This window comes from Ischnura elegans, chromosome 5 (genome assembly GCF_921293095.1).
Source record: "Ischnura elegans chromosome 5, ioIscEleg1.1, whole genome shotgun sequence".
Taxonomy (NCBI): Eukaryota; Metazoa; Arthropoda; class Insecta; order Odonata; family Coenagrionidae; genus Ischnura; species Ischnura elegans.
The window spans coordinates 54,425,563-54,438,514 of NC_060250.1; the positions used below are offsets into that span (position 1 = coordinate 54,425,563).

Below are 12,952 nucleotides of genomic sequence, written 5' to 3' on the forward strand. Positions count from 1 at the left end.
CAGAAAATTCACGATCCTTACTTTCAGTTTCTGCGCACTCACCCTTTTAAAATAAATGGTTAAAGGGCATGTTTGGAAGTCTGGCACTGGCGTCAGGCTGGCTCTAACTGATCTAAGACCAGATCAAATGAAGTCGTGAAGTTCTTCGTTATTTGAATTAAACACGCCAGCCGTTATTAGGCAATAGTTTATTGCTACAAACCAACATATCATAGCAAGAAATAACGAAATGTAATGTAATTAAATTTATGCGGTTGAAATTTTACAAGATGAGCGCCATTGTTCATCATAATGTCAGCCTTGGTGGCGAAGGGGTAACGTCCTCACCTGTGAAACAAGAGGTCGCGGGTTCGAGTCCCGCGTGGGTTGGTTTCCTCGGTCCAGGGCGTGATTGTTCGTGTACGTTTACTTGTTATATATGTTGAATTAAAAATGGCCAATATGAGCTGTATTCGGTGGTTTGAAAATAAAATAAAAATTATCTGGCATGAAAAATGATTTATTCGGTGGTAATGTTCCATTTAGGCATTTGATACTTCAACATTAAAACATACGAAGGGATCCTGAACTTGACAGCGAGTGTCTTCATAAATTAATCCCTATTAATGTCGATGAATAAAAAATACGTCAAAAAATATCTGAAAAAATATGATTTGTCCGAGTTTAAAATTATCTTTGAGATAAAGTAGCAGTTCATTTTTTAAATGTAGCTCTCACGTTTTTTCCTTCAGCTTCATGTTATTATCCATTCTCTTGATATTTCATGGCTTAGCACTGAGTTATTTCTTTTCCTCGTAATAATGCATTTTTTAGTTCTCAATTTTATTACTAATGACGTCTACGGGTACGTTTCAAATAAATTTCTTTGTACGTAGGACGCTGCAATTGAGTCAATCGCTAAAATTTTTAAATCTTTGAAATATTCATAATCTGTTCACTCCGTCGCTCCTTGATGTGATAGTCGTTCTTTGGCGGCTAGATCAAGAGCATTATCAGATGAAGGTCATTTACATAATAAGAAACTGTGGAAATAAAAATGGGTATGATGCCTCGTGGTGGATTTTAAGTCACAAAGTAATTTGACAAATTGCGTAAAAATTGGGTGGAGAATACCCGTCATTGAGTGCTTATTGGGTATTATTTATTTAAAAAATGAACCTTCATCGTGACTGACTCATTCTTTCTCAGGAGCCTGACACTTTTGGAGTGATGGATTATACGTGGTGTTTCTAAGGCTAGGATTCTTCTCATGTGACCGAATAGCTCATCGTAGCGCTGAGTTGCGTGCTTTTGGATTGCTTCGCTGGTAAGGGGAGGTAAAACTTAATACAGGGATGGTTATTGGGTAAGAAAGGGAAGAGAGGGAAGGACAACAATATAATATGGACATAAAGAAGAGTAATTGGTCTCAAGCGAAACTGAACATGGATATTGAACGTGGGAGGGAGAAATTTTCTGGGTGATTGGTAATATGTTCCATGTAAGCCTACGTTCTATTCCACGCAGATACTGAAAATAAAAAAAAGGCTAGCTTATTCCTCGATGTTAATAAGAGTCACCACTTCAGTTCTAAGTTCCTTTTGGTTACGTATTTATCGTTAAGACCTTATGCCATTATCTCGAAAATTTTCAGTTTATTGAGTTAACTCTTTTCAAACTTTTTCTTAATCTAAAATTTGAAAATTTTACATACGTATTTCCTAGTATTTAAAATTGTTATATTTGAGATAGAGGAAAATTTCACAGTCGGCGATGAGATTTCCTTAATTCATTATTTTAAAGCCTTTACGCTTTTACGCCTTCATTTGTTTCACCCCAGGTTGTCTTTTTAGTAACGATGCGAGTTCCGTAGATCGATGGCCTAGAACAATAAATAATGAATGTTTAGACCTTGTTATAGCTAACGAATGCCGAAAATTTTTCCTTATCCGCAATTAGGCGTTCTTATTTTCTATTCGTTATGGCTTTCGGCTTTCAAGGATGAAACTGGCTATCGCGAAAAATATGTATCGCTGATTTCACAACGTATCATGTGCGCTTGATTTGAAAAATTTGTCATTTTTGAAAAATTGATTTTTTTGTCTCCCTAATTGCCCCAAAAATAAAGGAATGGAGGCAGCTGGATACACTGAAATAAATAAAAAAATTAGGGTTTCGACAAGTTTTGCTTGATTTTCAGATGATTTTAGATGAGGTCGTTTCTATGTCTTTTTGTTGTATCTCGTCGCGTTCACCCCTAAACATTTTTATGAATCTATTAGTAAGCGGTTGAAAGTGGGTTCTATAGTATTTGGACGAGTTCCGGGAAATAGCCTTAGCCGGTTATGGCTTTGGGTAAATGCGGAGAGAGGGTTCCAGCACCTTATCGGATATGATGGCATTGGAAAGAAATCCCATGCTCACTCGAGCCTCGGTGTTTGTTCGCATGACAATGTTGACCTCTTCAACGAATTCGATACGCAATTTCGCACCATCACCAGCGGATAGGATAGGGTTGTGCCCCATGTACTTTTTGTACTCACGAAAACTTACAAATATCTTCCTTGATTGTCCTGATTCCCTTCGAAAAAGTGACCAGCAACGGCCACGAAACGTCGGGAAACAAACTCAATAAGTACGTGGGGCGCCCCCGAAAAACGTAACCAACAGCTTAGATCGCTGTGTTGGGCAGCTAACGGCGAAAAAGAGTTGTCCCAGGACCTAGAATCGCTGATTCGTTTTGTTGCGTATTGTGCGCACTTTTCAAAAGCTTAGATAATGATCTGTGGATAACCTAGAATTACGGGGCACACGGTTTACAAACAAGTCATTCTTGAAAAACAAATTATAGCACTGATGTTTGAGACTTTGTTAGTTTAAAATTTAGGAACAATTAGGGGAAAACATTTATCGCTGATTAATTTAGGGCAAATGATTTATCGCTCTTCAATTATTTAAAAAATGGCTTTTAAATATCAATGTCCTTAATGCTCTTTGCCGAGGAATCCATATGGTGTCGCTCAGGACCTAATGGAAATATTCGCTTACAATTAGTAGAAATTCTATGGTGAAAATGCACCAAAGAAAGCAAAAGAATTACATTCTAATTTTACAGAAACTTTCACGACAAAAATATTTGCATGGTACTTCCAGTGAACTACGTTAACTAAATTTCCCATTTTTTTTCTGCAGCCATGGGGGACCATCACGTGCCTCCCTCTGTGAACTGGAGGCGGCGGGCCGCGGCCGCGCTCCTGATGATCTTGGCTTCGTCGACAATCGCGCTCGCCTCTCCCCGTCCGGGGGACACTCCCTGCCCAGCCTGGATGAGGTTGGACGTTCCCCTGCTCGAGCCCATGATCAACGGCAGCGCCTGGGACCCAAAGAATAGAGTTCTGTGGCCCCGAGAGGCTTACTTCGAGGTCGAGGGCGAGACGGTGCTCAAGGAGGACTCTCCGCAGGCCTACGTCGTGTGCCCCTGCAACGCGGCCGGCCCTGGTTCCCGGCCCTGCCTCCGAAAGTGTTGTCCCTTGCACCAGGCGATAAGCCGGTCGAGCCGGGGGTGCGTCTCGCACAAGGCGGAGCCGGGGAAGCCGTGGCTGCTGCCGGTCAAGCGCGACATCGGCGAAGGCGTCCAGAAGCCCTTCTTCATCTTTCACGGAGCAGAGGACAAGTGTGAGAGTGGGTGAGAAAAATTACTTACGGGGCACACTAGATCACCAGAGAGTTTTAAACTCGAAAAGTAACAGTAGCTTACGCTGTTATTTTCTCTCGTGCTGTTTTCAAGTATTGAAATAAATACTTGCGATTTTCCACAATTATAGAATTCATTAGAACGTAGTTTGCACTGTTTCTACATCATCAACTTCAAGGATGTAGTAACGTTAAAACCCAGGTCGTAATAAAATTTATAATCGTGGAAAATTGCAGGAATTAATTGCAATAAGGAAAACTTCCGCTCCATCATGCTTGAATATTCGGTTTTTATTCTATTTTTAAGCTTTTTACTGTTTATGGTATATTTTCCTCCATACATTCAAGTAGCAAAGGAATCTTTCAGATTAAGAATGCACATTATGTACCAAACATTCTCTTAGGCGGATTACAATCATTTCCTGCCAAACTGAAGGCCGCGGGTTCTAGTCCCGCCTGAATGTTACCTCAATCTAGAGAAAAGAAGTAAATGATTGTCTATTGTTATTTGTGCAAGCCGTCGATGCATAGGAACATTTTTGTTGTTTTTGGGGTCATGAATGCAAGTAAACGAGAAAAAAATCACTATTTAATGTAAAAAATACAAAGTATGCCCAGAAAGCTGCGGAAGCTCTCCTGCGCCTCCCTGACCCCCATTTGTTTCTTCTAGCCTCCATAGACTAGAGCACCGCCCCCAGGGGTCGGTATTGTCCACTTTGGGAACCACTGTCATTGAATTATCGGAAAAGGAACAACAGCTCAAACGCTTTCCGCCCCTACTGTGTTTTTAATTTTCCAACACAGTGCATTGAATGGCTCTAGTTCTGCAGGGTGCCTGTTGAGCGTTTACCACCCTCTATGGCGGGGCTTGGCTGCGTTATCACATCGGCGCCAACTCAGGACAAAAGTATTTTTCTAAAATACGAGTGTACATTTTTTTAATTGATAGGCATCTCCGCTAGAGCACATATTTAAAGCCATTTTTAGGGCATCTGAATTGTATATTTCTTTGAAGCAATGTATTCCAATCTTCCTAGGAGAAGAGCATAAACAGCCCTATTATGCGCAGCCTGATGCACTCAAAAAAGAGCTGTATTGCCATATTGCGGCCAGGTTTGGGGATTTTTTCCTTCTCCGTGTGTGCTTAAGAGCACACAATATCGGTGAGTCTACTCCCTTATGTTTGTCTATCACAGACTAATTTCTAGACCTGGAGCGCCGATTTGTGCGATAGCCATTTTTGAAAACACTGACGGTTACTTATCCCGATGAGAAGTCTTCAATACCGAATACCATCAGTTCATTATTCTTTAGTCATACTATCGAGGAAATAACCCATTTAGCGCGTGTGAAGAGACTACTTGTTTGCTTTTTACATCATAGCCATCGAAAGCCTTGTTTGCCGCAGCACTCTCAACCTGACCGATTGTTTAAAAGGTCGTCTTCTAGGCGCTCATCAGTTGGATGGTCAATCTTTTTTGAGTGCATTCCTCTGAGGCCTTGCCAGTGAAGGGCAACCCTGAGCGAACAACGCTTTCTTTTGTATCCACCCTGAAAAGTTCTCACTCCACGGACGCAATTCTATTTACTTACTTAATCGGAAAGGGAACGCCTTTAGAAGGTTAAATGTCACAGTAGTGCGTTTCAGTGGCGTAGCCAGGGGGAGATCCGCGGGGTCCGGACCCACCCCCAGAAATATAAAAATACAGTTACTCCACATCGTAAAAGTAAACAAAATATTGAAAATTCGTGAATTTACAAAAGATTCCTTTGAAAAATGATTTTCAAGTTTTTTGAAAGTTTGAAGATATCGATAAAAACTTTGAAAAGTTTTTATCGATTATGATAAGCGTTAAAATTAGTTTAAAACCCATTTCTTCGTACCCTGTTTTTCAAACATTTGGTTTTGGACGAAATTCTCGAAATTCCTGGATACGCCACTGATGCGTTTCCGTTTCAATTCCCGTCGGGCATTCTAGCTTGAAAATGACATAGTGCACGTCGAAACCGGTCGCTAAATATTACAAAATTGTGTGAAAAGTACAAAGTGATTTTATTTTATTTTATCAAAGGAAGTCTCTATAGTGCAAGGAGGTTGTAAATATCTGGAGGCACTGTTTCCGAGTTTTTAGCGTGGTCAAAGTTCCTCCATCTTGGTTTGACAACTTTTGGACTTAGTCTCCGACTGATTGTTTGAGGTGGCTAAGTTTTGTCCTGAAAATGCTATGTAAGTATTTAGTGAAAAAAGCTAACGTAATCTCTTAGCGTTTCGCCGGTGATTATCAACGGATTTTTCCAATAATTCGCAATACTTCTATTAATGAATGAATTCTGTGTCTGTTAGCCACTTTACTGGTGGGGATATCCTTGAAAACATACTTTTGTACTGTAATTGTTAGATTTCCATTGGCTGTAATAAAATTAAATACCAGTATAAGCGCAGGGAAATGGTTAGTTTATTCTCGTAAAATTTTATTTTCAGTTGAGCTGGTTGTAGAACGTAACCGTGGTGATTGATAATAATTTTTTCTTGGGAAAAGATGTTTGAGACGTAACTTCGCGAAGCCTACCCGTGAAGTAAGAAAAAAAGATTTACAGTGTGTGTTCCATAGTTTATTTTAAAGGAATGACGAGTTAAGACCAAAATTTCACCAAATAGTAAGCATCGACCCTTACGTGATCGTCAATGTTTTGGTCATAGTGGGCGTGGCTAATTCTACCCAAGCTCCCCCATTCGTGCCACACTGCGCTCCACGCTCGGAAGCATTGGTGCTCCCTCCAGTATATTTCCAACCTCCTGGCTCCAGTGTTACCACCAGATGTCGTTCAAATTTAGCTAGGTGATGGGAAATGGATAGCCATAAGGTGTTGTTTTTGTTTCAGCCGCCAACGCTCAACACGTCTAGATATTGGTGACGGAAAGTAACAGGAAAATGCCTAAATTCATGCAACCCAAATATATGCAGCGCAACCACACTCCTTTCTACTCCGTTTCTTGCAAAACGAATAAAAACGTTCCCGCACTCTAATTTTAAGTTATAAATTATTTTTCACGCATGTACAAGAATGTTTATACGAAGACCCTTCAAAATTGATGATTCGATCAATCTTTTGCCGGAGATTTCAATGGGTGAATAGAAGGGTGGGCCGAAAATATCTTTTTTTCGAGATTTAATATGGCCTGCGCGGAAGTTGTCGGTCCTATATGCGAATTTTTTTTCAAAACCGGACTGTATTAACCCATTATAACCCAATGTTGTCCTTAGCAGCATCAAAAATGTATACATTTTCAGCTCTACTAGGGAAATATCTAAACTACGCATTATTTTGTGTCGTAAATTTTAATAAAAAATGTTTAGCTGCCACGATTATTATGATTGAGCGCAAAATTTTCACGCTTTCGAAATGAAAAATCGTGAAATTTGATTTCTGCCAGAAGTAGGTCTAGGTTAGAAAGGGTTGACCACTGCCGCCATAACTCTTAACTTCAGGAGATATTGGCATCTGCGGTCTATATCCTTGATTGGGGATCCCGCCCACTGGAACCCAAACAGAAATAATATTCGCGGTGGCTAAATTTTGTTCTGAAAATGCACTGTATTAAGAGAAAAATACTATCACAATCTCCAGTGTTTCGCCGGTGATTGTCAGCAGATTTTTCCTATCATTCGCGATACTTCTACTAATGAATAAATTTTGTCTTACTCCTTTATGTTTTACCACCAGGTATCATTTAAGCTTGGCTAGGTGATAGGAAATAGATAGCCAAGAGGTGTAATATTTGTTTCACCCGCAATCCCTCAATAATTCTCGAGATGCTTACGACGGAAAGTAACATAAAATGCCTAAATGTTGCAACCCATATGTATGCAGCGAAATAACACCCCCTTACACTGTCTTGATAGGATAAAGAGCACCGGCTGTGAATTATTTTGCTGTGGATTGCATATATTTAAGCGTTTTCCTGTTATTTTCCGTCGCCAATATCTCGAAAAATATTGAGAGGGAGAGAGAATTATGATAGGACATTGGTAGTACATCTCACTCCAAACTGCATACTTGTGCCTCAGCACCCATTTCCCCTTGATTGCCAAGGAGTAAGTATTCCTCCGCCGTACTACCTATATAAGTCTTGATCTCCAGGTATGGCTGGTTTGGTTGGCTGGTTCGGTTGGCTGATTCGGTTGGCAGATTCGGTTGGCAGATTTCGGAGCGCAGAGTTTCGGTGACAAGAGTTCCGAGACTTAGAGTCTCCAAGCTTTTGAGTCGAAGGGCCTTTGCGCGAAAAACCTTAGCGCGAAAAGTCCTTAGCGGGTGAAGTTCTGCGGATAAGTTCGGAGAAAGTTCGGAGGAATTTCTGGGGGGGTACACTAAAAAATGCCACACTTTATTAAAATTCTTTATTGTCCACGAAGATACAAAATTCATGCTCTCATCCTCTCGGTAAAGTATCAGTCTTATTTTATTGTTTCTGGCGTAACAGCCTGGAACATGGACATAAAGAGCAATTCTGTAAGATGCTCACCTCTGTGTCACTCTGACATTTAAATAGCCGCAGAAAACTTTAAAATGAATGAAAACTATGGATTCCAAAATATATCTACTTATTTGGGATGTGAAAATATACTTACTAATTAGAGTAAATAAATAGGTGGTTGATACATGTCCTGTGTTGTTTTAGCTAGGAAACGATGTTATTCTATTCCTCTTAAGATCGGAGATATCTTTTGCCGTCCTCAAGTTTCAATACTTCCGATTCAGTAATTAAGGATGCGATGAATATTGAAATGCTTGCAATTCATTGAAAATAAGGATAGAGAAGGTAAAAAAATGAAACAATAGGGAGTTTGAAACAAGAAAGTTTGAAACGAGTGTTTTGTGTTGGTCAGCACGGACCGATGGTTCGACGGAGAGGCACAAGTGAAACCCCTCTTACCTCAAAAAACCCCATCCCTTGTGCATCATTCCCCTCCACATGAGTATAAATCCGCGGAGAGAGAGAGCCTAAAGGCGAGAAATCCTAGCCCGGTCGACGGGGAGAGAACGAGAGTGGTGACGTGCCTGATGGTCGTCATTTCTGGGGGTGACCAGAGAGTGCTGTTAGAGGACGAGATTGTTCTACGGAGATAGCCAGAAGCGGAGCGAGATTGCAGACGAGCGACAGACGGGACCAACGGCCAGAGGTCGGGAGGAAGACAGCCCTCGATCCCGCGGACACTTGGGTCCAACTCGTCGCATCATTGACGGCTCCTACTACTCAGGCTCCGATGAAACCGTAAGAACGTCGCAGTTAGCGACCCGTCCTCGTGCTTGTTCGCCCAGACCCGAATTACTTCCCAAATTGTTTAGCCAGGATATTGGTTCTCTCTCTCTGTCCCGGTGCGCCGTATCTATCAACAAACTGTTGACTCATTGTCAGAAATCTGATTCAGTGTGATCACGAAAGCAGCCTAAAGACTTGATTTGGGCATATTGTAAACTCAGCCCACATATTCTATAAATCACGAATTGTTCTTTTTGTTTTTGGAGGGGGGGTAATTGAATCATATCATATTGTGCATTTTTCGTTCACCTCATCTTCATCAGGGTAATTAATTTCGATAAATGCGTGTGTATGTTATGCAAGTGGAAAATATATTTTTTTGTGTCTCAAAGTAATCAACAATGGTTCGATCATTCCGTACTCGGGACTATTGATGCCCTCACCACCCTATAAAATATGTGGCGTTTCATGTTCCGTCACAATATATATTTTGTATATTCCTTAAAGGCCGTTTTACACGGTACACGGAATTGCGCAGTCTGACGTACGTGTGAAGGCGCAATCAAAATTGCATCGTGTAAAGCGGTGAATTGCTAGAACACATGCGAGAATTCGTGGATGCGAGACGGCAAAATAGCCCCTGTTCTAATTTCGTTCATGCATTCGCGCAATTCCACGCCATTTTAGAAATTAGTTCAACTCTAACCTGCGCAATTCCGTGTACCGTATAAAACGGCCTTTAGAGCTAGCATATCGCCAGTAGAGCATCCATGAGTTATCGAAGCAAAGATGATGAGTTCGTGGCGAAAATAATAAATGAGGTGACAACAACCATTCTCTCTAGAGCGCGGCGAGTGTTATCAAAATGGAGAGCCAAGGATGTGAGGCAAAGTAAAATCTCCCAGGAAGAAGCCCTTTCCATGATTGTTTCTGGTAATTTCACGAAACATCGGTACTTGCTCCTCCGACGGACATCTAAAGAAGCTACCCTTCCTATTGTCCACTTGTCCGAGGAGGCAATGGAGGCGAGGAATAAGGACATAAGAAGATTCAGGGAGCACCATGCAAGGAAATTTTCCTGGATAGCAACGAATGAAGACCTGTTTAAAAGATTACTCCTAACTTCAAATGCAATGATATCAAGTATTTCTAAGGCTCAAAGAAGGAAATTAGTTCAATTACCAGTCGAGGTAAAGAGTTTATTAATCCTGGAAGAATTGAGTGGATGACGACAGTGATGAGGATTTGTCGGATAGTGATTATGAATGTATTTAAACTTTTTTCGTAACAATGACTGAGAAAGATAAGGAGAAATGTTAACTTATTTTTTTGATAGTTAAAAAAGGCCAAATGAATGGAAAATCTCATTTAATTTTTCGTACCAAATCCTGTGGTCGTTAAATTGATGCCTCACTGCGTAAAGAGCTTATTGCAAGCGTATCAATAAATTTGGCGTTTAGCTTGAGTTATAGGAGTTATGAAATATTGTTTATAACATTTCAATGATTGTGATAATGCCTCCGTTGAAACTTGTGAAATAAGGAACCCCGTTTAAAATTGATTCCAAATCCATTGGCACGTTACAAGGAACTATAAAATGTCTACTTAATTAGAATTAATTATTATAATTTTTAAAAAATTAATGCAGTACAATAATATTAATAAAATACTTATAATATAAATTTCCAATTAATATTAACTTATTTTTCGTATCAAATACGATCAAACATATGAGAAAGTAGAAAATGTTCTCTTGGTTCATTCAAAGTCAGTTGTTCAAAGATTGTCCAAAAATAAACAATGCAGTCATTTTATATGCATATATGTATGTTTTAAATAACTAATTCAGTTTTATGATATGTATATAATTTTTTATTTACTATCACAAGTATAATCTCAAATTCCAATGTTAAAAAAATTAATTGTTTAGATAAAATGTGAAATAACAATAAAATTATAGCAAATACATAAAAAATAGTTATAAATTTAGAATAAGCGGATCAAAAACAGTAAGAATAGACCTTTAGGTGAAATATATACATAATAACATCGGCGTAATTAATTTTGGCCAGTTTTTTTCGATTTGGGACCACAGTGCAGCCCCGGTAGGATGTGTTATGAAGTGATGGCCTTGTATCCGTTGTTTCACTGACAACAGTGGCGCAGCGAGGGGGGAGGGGTTAGGGGGATGAAACCCCCTCCCAGAGGTCAGAGAAATTTTTAAGTTTAACCTATTTTACTTAATTGGATTGATATTGCTAATAAAATAGTGTAAAGATTGATGAAGTATCCCTCATAAAGCCGTAAAGATCGCCATTTTGAACCATTTATCTTAAAATTCCGCATTTATTAATCTCGCACCTACCGATTATCCTGGTGGGTATACCATACCACACATCCCGGTGGCACTAATAATAATTTGTTGCCCCTGACTGACAGTGCCTACTTAACTCCGTTTTTGCTCATGACTACAAATTGATTAATATATATCCTCTATTTCTTACACATTTAGCAGAAGAATACTTCTCGAAGATTTCTTTTTGAGTTCCGAAAATGCATCCCTTTTAACTAAGAACGGCACCAAGATGGACAAACCGGGAAGCTTCTGCATTGATTACTTCATCGACAAGGACAAGTATATCCCGATACTTTGCGACGTGAAGGAGACTGTGGATGCTGCTGTAGACGGGGGGACGATGGATCCGACGGTGCGTACAATTCTCCCCAAATATTTATGTCCCAAAGCATATACATATATACAAATTATATGTATGTGCATAAGCATAAGGAGCGAGCCAATGAAAAAAAGAGTAAATTAAAAGTTCATACTCATTGTCAGTGGCGGTTTTGGATGATTCGTATGATCGGGCCCCTCTTCTGGGGCTTATGAAGGGACCCATGTTACCAGGAGGTTCAGGAATAATTTAGGAAATTGCAGGACCGGAATTGGTTTTTCCACTATTCTGGCTCTTAAAACCTATGTAAAATTTAATTAAAAAACAGCAATTTTGCAAGAAAAAAATACTACGAAAAATAAGAATTGCACAGCTTATAAAAGTTCTGGTTATATTATGGTTCTATTACATATTTAGTGAATTTTTTCTTTGAAACTGCGCTGAAATAATAAAAAAAACCTCTAAAATAACCTTGTTGAATAACTTTTCAAAAAAGTATCAGGTTCTCTTATTTCCAGGCACCTTTATTTTAGTTATTTTTTATATAATCTTTTTTACGCTCAGTATGATGTGATTAAATCAAATTAATGAAAATGTAGTATTTTATAATAGCAAAAAAACTTTGGTCCAAGTAATGTGAAATACAACTCAAACCATTCTCACGTTTGAAACTTGTTGCCATGCATTTGCATATATATTCCATTGACTCCCTTACAAGGATAAAAAAAACTTTGATAAAATCTTCTTGGGTTTCAACCAGGTTAACTCAGTCATATAGGCTAATGTTTTGGAAGACGAATTGTCTCCAATTTTTCTCCCATTAGACTTTCATTGAGTAACACGCCTTGAAAATGGGAGACAAGTCGTCTTCCAAAACGTCGGCTTATACGACTGAGTTAACCTGGATGAGAACCCGAGTAGAATTCATCAATACAATTCACCAGAAGAAATTAAGATCATTTATAAAAATAAACTGTTTAAAAAATAAAAATCATAATTTTTTATAAAATAATGGGAGGGGGGTCATTACCCCTGTGACTCCCTGGCACCTTTATTTTAGTTATTAAAGGGGGAGAGTGAAAACATGTTATCGTGCAGCTTACAGTAGGCACTGTCAGGACAATATATTAGTTTCCGATTCGACGTTGAGGTATACATTAAGTGCAGAGCCAAAGAAGGGATGCGGATGTTCCCGAATATCTCGGCCACTGTTAAGATTTGAACTCTGGATATCAGGATGGGAAATAAAGTTTTAAATTGGCCTGATTTGAATTTTCCTGATCAATTATTCTTGGTGAAGAAAATGATTTGGCTATTTTCTCTCATAATTGGTGATTTTCAT

At 39.2% G+C, this 12,952-nt stretch overlaps 2 protein-coding genes across 2 annotated transcripts in view; one reads left to right on the forward strand and one right to left on the reverse strand.

The window, feature by feature from the left end:
* The window catches only part of LOC124158899, a 106,845-nt gene that overhangs the window by 59,919 nt on the left and 33,974 nt on the right, over positions 1-12,952 (reverse strand). The window lies entirely within an intron of this gene.
* The window catches only part of LOC124158898 (probable G-protein coupled receptor Mth-like 3), a 48,966-nt gene that overhangs the window by 23,387 nt on the left and 12,627 nt on the right, over positions 1-12,952 (forward strand). Inside the window, exons 2-3 of the mRNA XM_046534307.1 lie at positions 3,172-3,664; positions 11,448-11,643. Coding sequence (XP_046390263.1) covers positions 3,174-3,664; positions 11,448-11,643 — 687 coding nt within the window. The 5' untranslated portion in view covers positions 3,172-3,173. The remainder of the gene's footprint in view (positions 1-3,171; positions 3,665-11,447; positions 11,644-12,952) is intronic.